We start from the raw sequence: 14,109 nt of genomic DNA, 5'->3' as shown, positions 1-14,109 counted from the left end.
CACCACAATTCCTGGGGAGACATTCCCCGATGACTAATGTTTCCTCCAAGCCAGTTTTGGTAGAGAAAGGAATTATAAAATTGGAGTTTTAAAAATGTAGGACATTACAGAAATAATAGTTTTATTTTTACAATGCCCTGGCACTCACGTTTTTACGCCATTTGTCTTAGTTTAGGTCCTTAAAATCTCTTGCCAGGACACTACAATCACCTTCTAACTGGTTTTACGTCTCTCAGTCAACCCTGGCCCTTGTGAACTTGTGCCAGATTGGTCTTTCTCACAGGAAAAGCCGATTTTATCGAAAATGTTCAATAGTTCTCAATCCCCTCTGGTGGGGGCTTTTCTTCTGCGTTTTGCAGAACTCCCTAGCCCCGCTAAGGTGCTGGCCCGAGAGGGAGCAGGGAAGCAGGGTGGAGGTCCTCTGGGCCCTCTACCCTTGCCCGATCAGTTTGACATAGAAAGATCTCTTAGAATTTTTATTAAAAAAATTTTGCATTACTAAAGAAGGTTTGAAAACTACCTATCTCCAGGATGAAACACAAGACTTTGCATGCTGTCATCACTGCCCTCCTCCCCCGCCCTATCCCATTCCGTGAGCATCAAAGCTCCCTGAGCTCTCCCCCCGGTCTCACTCTCCACCTGAGCAACATCTCTCAAAAATCTGCTCACACCTCTCTAGGAGCACTCTTTTTTTTGGAAGTCCTGCTACTATGCAAATATCGCATATCTTGAAATTATTATTTTTCATGTCCGTCTTCCCACTATCCTATATGTGGCTTAAAGAGAAGAGCTTTGTATCTTCCATCATCTAGCACAACACAGATGTTCAAAAAAATGCTTGTTAAATCAATCTGTTGAATGACTGACCAAATCAGTGAGAAGGTAGAGAAGAGAATGAGCACATACAAACAAAAATGTAGAAAAACACCAAAGAAATCCCCCCATGCATTTTGGGAACACATGATTATGGATGTACTCACTTGGCATTCAAGAGAATAGAAATCGCTTCCATAACAGTCATGACCAAATCTGGGGGCTTTGTAAAAACTCTGATTTCCGATATGTCTGCTTTATCTAAGGAATCCAGGGCTCTATTAGCAGCATCAAGGGCAGGGAGAGCCTCTTCAAGGTCTCTCTGAGCATCATCAGCGATCGCTTGGGTTTCCTGAGCTTTCACTTTTGCTGTTGCTTCATCTTCTTGCACAATGCTACGGACCTAACCATTGAAACATGGCTGCTTAGGTGGTCTCAGCATTTGAATTTCAATGTTTAAAAACAAAGCCAATAATAATGTGTCATATTTGCCCCCCTGGATTGCACCAATAATCAAAGAGGATTAGCTACAGTGCATTTTAGCCTCTCCTTTGTCCATCTCATGTAGGGGTAACTGAGCTGAAGCTGTCAGAACAAACCATTCCTTCTTCGGAGATGAAGAGCTGCTGCTTTATATTCATTGGGGGTACTTTTCTCACCACTCTCCATCCCACTCATTGGGTTCACTCGTTCTCAGGGAGAGAACCAGGCTGATTCTGAGGGTAGACTGTCTACAACTTAAAAGCACTGCTGAAACTACCTATCAATTATTTTAAAGACATATAAATTTTAAAGAATCCAATCCCATGTCATGATATATAAGCGATCAGTTGGTGATCAAAGCCTTCTTACCCAAGACATCAGGGAATGCAGCATACCTGATCGGCATTTTCTTGATCCACTGCCAATTTGTCCATCAGGGCTTCAACGTCTTGTGATTTTTGAAAAAGGACAGGTTCTAAAGCTGAAAGTTCTAATTTCATTTTATCTACTAGTACATTTGTTTCTAATAGCTTGGTGAGACCATTCTTCACCCGGTCACGTGCCTAGATGACAATAAAAATATATATTATAATGAGTATTATAAATTATACCTTTCTTGGCATTTCTTACTCATGTACTAGAATTTTACATCTACAGAACTGGTAAATCAGTTTGTAATACTTAAAATTGTGAATGGATAGAAATCTTCAGGAACTCTAGGAAATGACTGTGACTTTCACCATGGTGGGTGTGGATCCATGCCCCCTAGCCACAGCGGTTGGCATGTCACTGGACTGTGGGCTCACTGGGGAACCACATCATATTATTTTTATTCCCTTAGCTTGGCAGCTTGCTAGCATGTTGAATGAACGAGGGGTAAGTTCAGATAGGAATTTCTGGAGCCCACAGCTCTAGGAATATGTTTCCTCAAGATGGGTGAGCAGAGCTAAGCACTTGTCAGTGTTCTGGGAGACAGTATTCTGGGGACTCGGCTCCAGTTGCTGGATCTGAACCCTACTTCCCAGTGGTAAGGAACTTCTGACTAGGATCAAAGAGGAGGCAGCCGGGAATAACTATTTTTTGAAGGTGAGTCAGAAAGCCTGGTTCGAATGGACAGATTTCAAAATATCTATCAAGTTATTTTACAGAGCATGTATTTATTTACCAGGTAAAAATCCTCTGAAAAACATTTAAAATATCTTAACGGTATATACTTCTATTTTAATTTTGATTAAAATATTGAACATTTCAGCTCATTGATAGCCTGCTGACGGTGACCATGAGGGCTACCCCTCTTTCCCGAGCACCTCATAGGTGTCAGATCACATTCCAAGCCCTTCACAAACAGTATCTTATTTAAACTCCACAACAATCCAAGGGGGTAGATATAGATATTTCTAAACCTTATTTTCTAAGACCTAGAAGTTACAAAATGTGCTCAGGGTTGTGCAGCCAGAAAGAGGCAGAACGTAGGTTGTGTGTGGTCTGGCTGACACTGAAGTCCTTGCTCTTAATGGGAACTACGGACACGTGTTAGGCCACAGGAACTCCGCCTCTGCTGCTCAATGAAAGGTTCTCCTTCTCATGAAATGCCTCAGAGATGTCTAATTCACCGCTTCACTTTGATGCTGTTACAGTGTCCAGCTCATTCTGCTGAGGCCCACTTAGGTAAATGACAGCAGAAAAAGTACACATATCAAGGAAGGGGAAGGCCTCTGGGCCAACAGCATGAGACATTCTTTTCGTCTTTTTGTCTGTCGCAGGTTGTCAAGGGCACATGTCAGGATGGAGAAGGCTCTAGCAGGTAAGATGGCATGTAGAACTTCTGCTAGTTCTGGCAAGTTTTGAGTTCAAGCAAAAACAAACAAAAAAAAGGTCTTTTTATTGATAATATTACACTTACTGAAACCAACTGCTTCCTTTTTTCACTCAGCATAGTCAGGAAGAGATTGATGAGCTCCAAGTAGGAGGTGGGCGTCGTGTAGTAGCGTCTGCGGAGCTCCGCATAGTAGCGCTCTGCCATGGTGGACACGCTCAAGTGAACGCTCACGCACATGAGGGAAAGCTTTTCTTTCAGTTCTTCCCTTCCTGCATCGACGTTTGCGAAGAACGTCTTTGATACAGAAAGAAGTGCTTCTCTAGGCCACTGAAAATAAAGACATGATTTGGAAAATCTGTTGCTCATTTCTGTAACATACATTTTAACGAGTAAGAAAATGTATTTCTCTGGACCTCTTCCTTGCTTTGTCCCCCCTCCCCCCGCCCTTCCTCTGGGGTATGCTGTGCACGCTCCCTGCCCCCACGACCCCTTCACCCATGACTAGATCCCATCTCTTCTTGCCTATTCAATGGCATTGGTACAACTACACTTAACTCAGTCTGCTGCTCCGTCAATATCTTTCTTTTCCGGATCATTTCCATCAGCACACACACATGCTATTAGTATTTCCCACTTAGAAACACTTTTCTCTTGACCTCATGTACCCCTGTAGTGACTAGCCCTCTCTTGGTGTTCTTTTGGGGGCAAAACTCCTTGCAAGAGTTGCCTATGTTCACTGTCTCTGATTCCTCTCCTCTCTTCTCCCTTGAACCTTCACCCCATCACTCCACTGAAACCAAGCTCTTGTCAAGATGACCTATAATTTCTACATTGCTAAATTCAATAGTCTCCTCTTCCTTTATAAATTCTGTTTAGCCTTTGTTTGATCATTATCATTGTCATCCCCTGTATGTGAGTAAATTCCTAGCAGGCTTTAAAGCTAATGCAAGTACCCTTGAGTTATTCTTGGACAACGTGTTACCCCTTTAAAATCAAGTGAATCCCGGGGCACCTGGGTGGCTCAGTCGGTTAAGCCTCTGACTCTTGATCTCAAGGTCATGAGTTCAAGCCCCGTGTTGGACTCCACCATGGGTGTGGAGCCTACTTAAAAAAAAAAAAAAAAATCAAGCGAATCCAACTTCCCAGCAAGGTATCCTGGGATGTCACCAACCTGGACAAACCAATCGATAGTGCAGCAGTTCACAAGGGATGGAAACATCCGGCATCGGGACCGAAAGGCCTCCCCCACAGGGCTCATACAGAGAACAATGTGCAGCTTCTGACGGACTCTGCTGATGAAGTGCTGAAACACCTGACCAAAAGATATTTTTCAATTAAAACAAGGGTGAAGTAACAATGAAAGTAAGTGTTAGCTAATGCCTCTGGGTCTACCAATACCAAATAAAAACTGCGTTAGTATAGCAGATATGCGAATTGTTTTGTTCAACCTCCATTCCAACCCCTCACGCAGTCTGGAAAGATTAAAAATGATATTTGGCAGACTCATTGCAACTAGGATTCCGGATATGGTGCAGGGCCTCTTGAATAAAGTGGAGAGAGGTATTCCTACAAGTGTTTGCTTTGGGGCAGAGGCCACTGGAGGAAAGAGACAGGGGCAGGGCCACCATTTGCGCAGGGGCAGAGTCTGGCCGAAGGGTTGTGGGCCTAGAGCAACTACCTGTGATGTGGCTCCTGCTGTCAGCTATGTCTGACCAGCCTAGGGACCTGCGGCTTTGGAGCCAGCAGCCAAAGCAGCAGCATGCTGACTGCTGATTGGTTCAGTGGCTTCCGGGCTCGGCTGGGCAGCTTCCCTGACCACTGACTTCTATCATGCGCATTTCATGGTCATGCTGAGGAATTCAGCCTGGAGTCCCTTTCTTGGGCTCTCCCAGTGATTCTGTGTTCCTTGAATAAACCCCCTTCTGCTATGTCAGCAGAAGTAGACCTTGCTGTTTGTACATACAAGCCCTGACCCAGCAGTAGAGGAGATCTCAGAAAAGACACAGAGCAGAAGACATAAGAAAGAATGGTCAAAAAAAGTGAAGAAAGTCCAGAAGCTAGGGAAAGCACTGGGGTGGACCAACAAGCAGGATATGGAATCCAGCACAGTGCTGGAGACATGGAAGAGGACAGGAGTTAGGTTGCTCCTGAGATGGGGCTGGGCCCAGAGACATGGGGCAATTGATTTCTGTTTTAGGTGCTCTGACCTTGCTGAAAGGCAAGGGAATCAAAAGTACTGGACTCCTCAGGCAGGGCACTGAGAATGTGTGAAATCCACTTGTGTTGAAAGAAGTTTAGGCAAACTGTCCAGTTTGGACAAGACTATGACCTCCGTGGGACACGTTTTCTGCTTTCCACTAACCTCTCTGGAAGTCTGGTGAACCAATGCTTTGAATGCAGGGAGTAAGATACATAGAATTACAAAGGAAACCAATTATGTTAGAAAAAACATCCATCCATGGACTCCTCAAAGGGATTTGTAGATTGTTAAAAAAAAAAAAAAAAAAAAAAAAAGGGGGCGCCTGGGTGGCACAGCGGTTAAGCGTCTGCCTTCGGCTCAGGGCGTGATCCCGGCGATCCGGGATCGAGCCCCACATCAGGCTCTTCCGCTATGAGCCTGCTTCTTCCTCTCCCACTCCCCCTGCTTGTGTTCTCTCTCTCGCTGGCTGTCTCTATCTCTGTTGAATAAATAAATAAAATCTTTAAAAAAAAAAAAAAAAAAAAAAAAAAAGAAAAGAAAAGAAAAGAAAAGGAAGGCTAATACAACTTTTTGTTTTACCAAAGCCATATCACCGTGTGACATGTCCTACCTCATCTCTGTTCCCCTCAGAAATGCCTACTTCTTTCGCCCTTGGTCTGGTGGCTGCTAAAACCTGTTCCAGTTCATCCTTTTCAAATAAATTGGGCACTTCACCTGAGTTCAGGATGTTATTTATATCTTCTAGGAACTCCTCCACTACAATCTGTAGAAGAAAGCAGAGTGATCATTATAACTCATCCAACCAGTTTACATTTGTTACGTGTAAATTGTAAAACAAATATTTAATCAAAATTCACATTGAGTTAATTTTATCTTTAAGAGAAAATAATCTTAAAAATGAGAATCTTAATATTCTAACACAGAGGTACATTGATTTTTCATTTTTCCTTCTTGTTTTGTTTCTTAAAAGGCATTCATCTTTTACATGGTTCAAGTAATATGTACATTTTATTTTAAATTTATTTATTTATCTTAAAAAGTTATTTATTTGAGAGAGAAAGAATGCATGCACACGTAGGCACACAAGTGAGGGGTGGGGCAGAGAGAATTTTCAAGCAGACTCCCTGATGAGCGTGGAGCCCAACATGGGGCTGGATCTGATGACCCATGAAATCATGACCTGAGCCGAAACCAAGAGTTGGACGCTTAACTGACTGAGCTACCCAGGTGCCCCTGTGCAACCATGTTATATTCTGCCCTCTTTCAACTAACATTTTTTTCATAAATATTTATCCATAATTCTGTGGAGTACTCATTGTATTTATAACCATTAATGGGAGCATAACACACTATTGAGCTGATGTGCCACAGTTTTACATAGACTTAAATGGTCCACAGTCTTGTTTACATTTTAAGAACGTATGTAGGTCTATAGCTTTTCTCCCCAGTTGGATTATTTCCTGGGGATAAATTCCCAGGAGTGGGTGGCGCCTGGGTGGCTCAGTCAGTTAAGTGTCTGCCTTCTGCTCAGGTGATGATCTCAGGGTCCTGGGATCGAGCCTCACATTAGGCTCCCTGCTCAGCGGGGAGTCTACTCCCTCTCCCTCTGTTCCTCCTCCCTGCCCTCTTGCCCCCCTGCCCCCTGCCCATGCTCTCTCTCTCAAATAAATAAAAAATCTTAGAAAAAAATATTCCCAGGAGTGGGATTAGCAATTAAAGTACATGAATAGTTCCTGGACTTTGAAGATTTTTAAATTTCCCATTCAATTCAAGTAAGATTTCATTAAACTTAACGCTTATTTTTGCTAGTTTAGAGAGAAATTTGCTTTGGAGGAATTTAATTTGCATTTCTTTGATTATTAACAAGGGCAAATATGATTCCACATTTATTATTTTCCATTAAAAAATCTGTTCAAACTGTAACCATTTATATATTGGAGTTTACTTTTAAATTTGAATAATTTTCATATTATAAAATAAACACTTTGCCTCTAATAATTGATGCAAATATTTAAGAAATCTATCATTTATCCTTTGTTTCAGTTAACTTTTTAGTTAAGTGTGAGTCCTATATATTTAACTATGACAAAGTATCTGCTATTGTTTTCTTCACTTGTAACTTTTTTTTTCCTTGAAGTTGGCATAATTGTGTCTTGTTAATTTTCCTCAAGACCAAACATTAGCTAGTTCTTTGTCCTAATTTACTTATTTTTGCTTTTATCTTATTATTTGCTTTTCTTATTTTTCTTGTTGCTTCCTTGTAACCTTTATTTTCCTGAAGTTTTAAGTCAATTAATATAGGTAGTTTCTAATTTTTTATTCAAATCTATAAATTTAATCCTAAGAACTGTTTGACTGCTTTCACAGATTTTTATTTATATTAAGTTCATTTTCCCTGTTCTCTAAATAGAGATTTAAATTTTGATGTTCTTGACCCAGGAATTTTTTATATGAATTTTTTAGAAAGATTTTATTTATTGAAGAGAGAGAAAGAGAGATAGCAAGAGACAGCACCAGCAGAGAGGAGCGGGAGAAGCAGGCTCTCCAGTGAGCAGGGAGCCCAACACTGAGCTCAATCCCAGGACCCTGGGATCATGACCTGAGCTGAAGGCAGATGCTTAACCGACTGAGCCACCCAGGCGCCCCTAAAATGAATGTTTTAAAGTCCTGAGCCACATCACTAATTTCGCCTTTGATTAGGCATGGACAAAAAATATTATCAGCATAGTTTATGCTTTTTTGAATTTATTGAAAATTTGTTTAAGCCTAACATATGATCAATTTTTGTAACCTTTCAGTAGTATTAGAAAATACTTACTTTGTAAAATATAAATGTAGTATATGGCCATTAATTCCAGCTTAGAAATTATATTCTTCATATTATCTAGACATGCTTACTTCTATTTTGTATTTGCTAGAAATAACAAAATAAACTTTTTTAATGTCTTGTTTCTCTCAACTTCTCATATCATAATAGTTTTATATATATACATACACATGCTAATTTTAATTATTATGGTTATATTTGCTCTTCATTAACACAGAACATTTGAGATTGATTGGGGCTTTCAAGAGGGTATAATAGCCTTTTGTTTGCTTAAAGTGAAGCAAGACAGTCTGAGTTGATCTTTGGAGATTTAATACTTAGAGCCTTTTTATATAACTTGCTCAATTTTTAAAAGCAACATTAAATTTCTGTAAGAAATATTTTAATTTCAGGATAATAAGAAATTACAGATAAACAAAATTAAGAAAATAAAAAAACCACTCACAATCCCATTACCCAGATATTTTCTAATTGTATGTAGAGCATATCTGTTTAGTTATAAATTAAACCAAAGAACCTACATGGTAGATGATTTGTATGTGTGTTATGATGTAAGAACACATCATAAACACTTTCACATTAATTAATGTGTACTTCCACAAAGTAATTTAAAATTTTTTATGAACTGTCCTATTGTATAATTATACCACAATTTACTTGTGTAACTCTCTCATTGAATAATGAGGTTATTTCAAATTAACTGTTATTTTAAAATATTGCATTAGATTTTCTTGTACATACAACTTTGTATGCAGCTGTGATTGTAAGTAAGAGAAATTTAAGGGCTTTAACTGCATATTGCCAATTACCTTCCAGATGATTTTGCTAATTTACAAGTGAGGTCTATGCAAGGCCTGTTTCCTGACAGCTTTATCAACACTGCATATTATGATTTCTAACCTTTGTGAGTGTGCAAGGCCAACCCCTGACATTTATCTTTACTGAAATTTCTTTGGTTACTGGTGAGGCTGAACATTTCCTCAGGTGTTTAAAGCCCTTGATTTTTTTTTTTTTTTTGAACTTCCTATTCACATTTTATTACATTTTAAAATTTCTTCTATTGATGTGTTTGTCTTTTCTTTTTCATTTTAAAAAGACTGTATTTGCATTTATTTTCCAGCTTTATTGAGATATAATTGACATATGACATTGTGTAAATTTAAGGTGTACAATGTACGATTTGCTACACTTATATTGCAACATGATCACCACCACGGTTAGCTAACACTTCCATCACATCACATAATTACCATTTCTTTTTTTTTGTGGTGAGAACATTTCAGATTTATTCTCCTCATAACATTAATGTATATAATACAGTTTTGTTAACTATAGTCACCATGCTATACATTAGATCCTTAAACTTAATTCATCTTATTAACTGGAAGTTTGTACCCTTTGACCAACTTCTCACCACTTTCCCTATCCTCCAGCCCCCGGTAACCACTATGCTTTCAGTTTCCATGAGTTTGGCTTCTTTTAGATCCACATATAAGTCATATCATACAGTATTTATTTTTCTCTTTTGACTATTTCATTTAGCATAATGTCCTCAAGGTTCATCCATGTTGTTGTAAGCAGCAGGATTTCCTTTTTCGTCGTGGTTGAATGATACTCCACTTTGTGTCTCTGTGTGTGTATAGTTGTGTGTGTGTGTGTATCCATTCATCTATTGATGGACACTTAGGTTGTTTCCGTATTTTGGCTATTGTGAATAATACTACAATAGACATGGGAATTCAGATATCTCTTTGAGATCCTGTTTTCATTTCCTTTGGATATATATCCAGAAGTGGGATTCCTGGATCATATGGTAGTTCTATATTTAAGTGTTTGAGGAACCTCCATACTGTTTTCCATAGTGGCTGCACCAATTTACATTCCCACCAACAGTGCACGTTTCCTGTTTCTCCACATCCTTGTCAACGCTTGTCATCCCTTGTCTTTTTGATGATAGCCATGGTAGGTTGTATGTTTCTAGGATTTTATCCATTTCTTCCAGATTATCCAATTTGTTAGCATATAATTGTGTGAGGTAATATCTCATTGTGGTTTTGATTTGCATTTCCCTGATGATTACTGACATTGAGTGTACTTTTATGTACCTGTTGACCATGTGCATGTCTTCTTTGGAAAACTGTCTATTCAGATCCTCTGCCCATTTTTTTTAAATTGAATTTTTTCTTTTCTTTTCTTTCTTTTTTTGCTATTGAGTTGTATGGGTTCTATATATATTTAATTATAATGTGTCTCAATGTAACCCTTGTTCATGTTCAATCTATTTGAGCCTCATGGATCTGGATGTTCATGTCTCTCTCCAGGTTTGGAAAGTTTTCAGCCATTATTGCTTTAAATACATATTTTGGTCCTTATTCTTTCCTTTCTTCTGGAATTCTCATAATTTGGACATTGTTTCTTTTCATTATGTCCTATAAGTTCCGTAGGCTTTATTCACTCATTATTTTTTCTTTTTGTGTCTCTGTGGATAATTTCAAATGTCCTGTCTTTTAAGTGACTGATTCTTTCTTCTGCATGGTCAAGTCTGCTTTTGAAGCTTTCCATTGAATTTTTCAGTTCAGTCATTGTATTTTTCAGCTCTGGATTTCTGTTTGGGTTTTTTGATGGTGTCTTTTCTTTGCTGAATTTCTTGTTCTGTTCATCCATTGTTTTCCCAATTTTGTTTAGTTGTCTGCATGTTCTTAGGGTTCACTAAATTTCTTTAAGAGGATTATTCTGAGTTCTTTATTTGACAGTTCATAGATCTCCATTTATTAAGGGTCAGTTACTAGGGTTTTGTTCATTTTCTTTAGTGGTGTCCTGTTTACCTGATTTTTCATGATCCTTGATTCCTTACTTTGGTATCTGCTCATTTGAGTAAGCGGTCTCCTCTTCCGGACTTTACAGGTTCACTGTGGCAGAGATAGTTCTTCACCAGTCTGCTCAGTTTGGGTTCCTGGACATGTCAGCTAGCAATCCTTGAGCAGGTGGGGTTTGCTGTCAGGATCTATTTTGGGGTGAGCCACTGCCTAAGCTCTGAGGTTGGGGGTGGGGTGCTGCTGGCTGGAACAATTGGATAGGACTGCTCACTTGGTTCCCTCCCCAAGCAGGCTGTAGGATGGGCTACGTGGTTGCCTAGATTCTCTGGTCTGGCTTCCTAAATGGCTGGGACTGGGTACTATACTCAGTAGCAGGTAAGGCTATGAATTAGCTTTACCTGTCCTGGTGGGGCAGTGGAGTGGGACCCAAGGCCCGCATGGCTCATTGTTGGGGACCTAAATCAAGCAAGGCTGTGCACTGAATTCTCTGGCCAGATGAAGCCACTGGTTCTGCTTTGCAGACAGGAAGCAGGGCTGTTGGATGGGCCATGCAGCTTCTTGTGTATTCTGGTTGGGTTCCCTGGTCAGGTGGGCTGAAAGCTGTATTCAGCAATGGGCAAAGTTACAAATTAGTTTCTCTGCCAGGGTGGAACAGGAGAACTGGCTCCAAGGCCAGAAAGGCTCTCTCTTTGTGGTCTTGACTCAAGCCAACCTGTACCCCAAGTTTCCTTTCTGAGCAGGGCCACTGGCTTTGCTCTGTGGATAACTGTCTCTGCTTGCTTTACTCTCCACTCAATCGTTGTTGGTGGCCAGAGCTGGTGGTGTATATACATTTGGCAATGGATCTTTCTCATTTGTCAAAAATATTTATGTATTCAGATATAAATTCCCTTCATGTCACAGATGTTAAAAATATTTTCCCAGTTTATGACTGTACTTAATTTAAAATAATTTAAGATATTTATGCATCAGATCTATCACTTTTTTATTCCTTGCCTAATTTCTATAAAAGTTTATTTTCTCTAACGTTAAAATGCCCAAGTATAGTCAATGTAGAAAATGTTCTTCTTTAGAATAAATTCCAGATCGGTTAAATTGGTTCCTGTAGACATAGATGTAACAATGTAATCCTATTTTAATTTTAAAGTTGATTTAACCCTAAAACAGCCATTGTAATTTTCCTTTTCTTGTGTAAGGCATATTTCCCTGATTTCAGTTAGGGAATAACTGCCTTATATTTACTGCTACGAAACAATTTATTACTTTCTGCTATCTATGTCCTTCTCAAAGAAAAGTTTAAACCTCTCTCACCCCCTTAATCTTTAATCATATTTACTTACTCAGAATATAAAGGGTAACACAATGGTTGGTAAAATAAACGAAAATGTATTATAAAAGTCTTTTACAAGGTGTAAGACATCTGCTATCCGAGGGAACGGTTCCTTGAACTACGTCATACAAACTATTCGAAACACACTCACGATCATGACATTTGTACTTCGGCTATTTAAACACATACCTGGGTGTCTGTGAAGAGAAAGACCATATTCCTGTCATCTACACCAGCCAGTTTGTACAACTTCCTCAGGTCTTCGTGAAAACTGTCATAATTATATCCCCGGCTCAGTTCAATCTGCAAACATCTGTAACCACATATGTGAGCTGCAAGTCTTGTAAGAGACTGCTTTCCTGTGCCTCCTACTCCAACGAGCAGCGCGTTGCCTCTTTCCTGACGGATCATGCGGGCTATCCTGCAGGCAGCAAAGCCGAGAAAGACTTCGTGTTTCTTTCTTTTTTCCCCCTTAAGATTGTATTTATTTATTTGAGAGAGAGAGGGAGAGAGAACGAGCAGGCGGGAAGGGAGAGGGTGAGGGAGAAGCAGACTCCTGGCCGAGCAGGGAGTCTGACACGAGGCTCGATCCCAGAACTCTGGGATCATGACCTGAGCTGGAGGCGGCCACTTAACCAACTGAGCCACCCAGGTGCCCTGCTTTTGTGGTTCAGTGGCAGAACTGAGTAGTTGTGACAGGGACCATACGACCTGCAGAGTCTAAAATATTTATTACTGGCCCTTTATAAAACAAGTGTGCTGGCTCCTTTCCTAGGATCCTTTGCCAGCTCCTCCCCTAGAGGAAGCAAAGGGATGATTTAGGCACCATTTCCACTGTTATGTCTCTGTCACAGCGCACATCCAACAGAGGACATGTCCGATCACCTGTTTATTTTTCTTCACTCACCCAGGTAGGTGTAAAACAGAGAGGTAAGGGGTATGTAATAATGTTTTGCTATTGTTTTCCATAATGTGTACATGTTTGACAGTGGATTAAATATGGACTATTGTAAAAATCTTGCACTTTATATGTTACTCTTTCTTTGTCTCATGTACAGTAATTTGATTATTTTCAACTTAGATTATTGGAAACAAACAACTTGTCCATTCTGCTTCCAGTGTTCTTTTTTCTGTCAGTTTAGGTATCCAGAGATAGAAAACTCCCTCCATTAGAAATCCTCCAAGGTTACACTTTCTCTCCTGTAGTAGGCAAGAGATGGCTGTCCTAATTAGCGGCTTACATTTTCATAGAGATCTGTTTTACCATCCTTGAAGTGTGGTGACAACTTTGGGCATATGTAATGGGTGGAAACAGCCTGGAGCAAATTGCCCTTTGAAGACACAGGCTCTAAAGTAAAAACAAAATTTTTTTCTGAGTTAAGAAGGCTTTCCACTTACCCTATGCAAAAAAAAAAAAAAAAAAAAAAAAAAAGTCTAAAATGTCACCAATGAATGGAAATGTACTATCTGCTAAATTACTGAATATTCAGTAATTGTCCCATAACTCATGTTCATAATGAAGCCCTTTCCATTGCCACTCAGCAGTAGGTATTTGAAAACTCTTACAAGCAGAAATTTGTTTACTCTGATTCTTAACTACTGATCCTCTTTAGAAAAAGATGTCTACATCAGTATTCTCAGGGCAACCCTTTGTGTATCTGAAAACCAAATCTCCTTTGTTCTACAAATGGCTTTTAATTTCTTCCTGTAATATTTTAAGCAATCCTAGAGTAGCCTGGTGATTTTCTTTCACAAAAGTCAGAAAGATTAGAAGTAAAATTAAGCTGACTTTGCTATCGTCTGGTCTATTCCCCAGGAAGT

General features: G+C 39.6%; 1 protein-coding gene across 1 annotated transcript in view; it reads right to left on the bottom strand.

Annotated features, from left to right (window-relative positions):
- Positions 1 to 14,109, bottom strand: part of DNAH6 (dynein axonemal heavy chain 6) — a 207,965-nt gene that overhangs the window by 66,367 nt on the left and 127,489 nt on the right. Inside the window, exons 46-51 of the mRNA XM_045808809.2 lie at positions 12,478 to 12,709; positions 5,926 to 6,078; positions 4,287 to 4,427; positions 3,200 to 3,442; positions 1,692 to 1,859; positions 981 to 1,216 (exon numbers count right to left, since the gene is read on the bottom strand). Coding sequence (XP_045664765.2) covers positions 981 to 1,216; positions 1,692 to 1,859; positions 3,200 to 3,442; positions 4,287 to 4,427; positions 5,926 to 6,078; positions 12,478 to 12,709 — 1,173 coding nt within the window. The remainder of the gene's footprint in view (positions 1 to 980; positions 1,217 to 1,691; positions 1,860 to 3,199; positions 3,443 to 4,286; positions 4,428 to 5,925; positions 6,079 to 12,477; positions 12,710 to 14,109) is intronic.

Source organism: Ursus americanus, chromosome 7 (genome assembly GCF_024610735.1).
Source record: "Ursus americanus isolate L20-20 chromosome 7, mUrsAme1.1.p, whole genome shotgun sequence".
Classification (NCBI taxonomy): Eukaryota; Metazoa; Chordata; class Mammalia; order Carnivora; family Ursidae; genus Ursus; species Ursus americanus.
The sequence above is the reverse complement of the archived record's forward strand: the minus strand, read 5'-3'. Positions and strand labels throughout refer to the sequence as shown.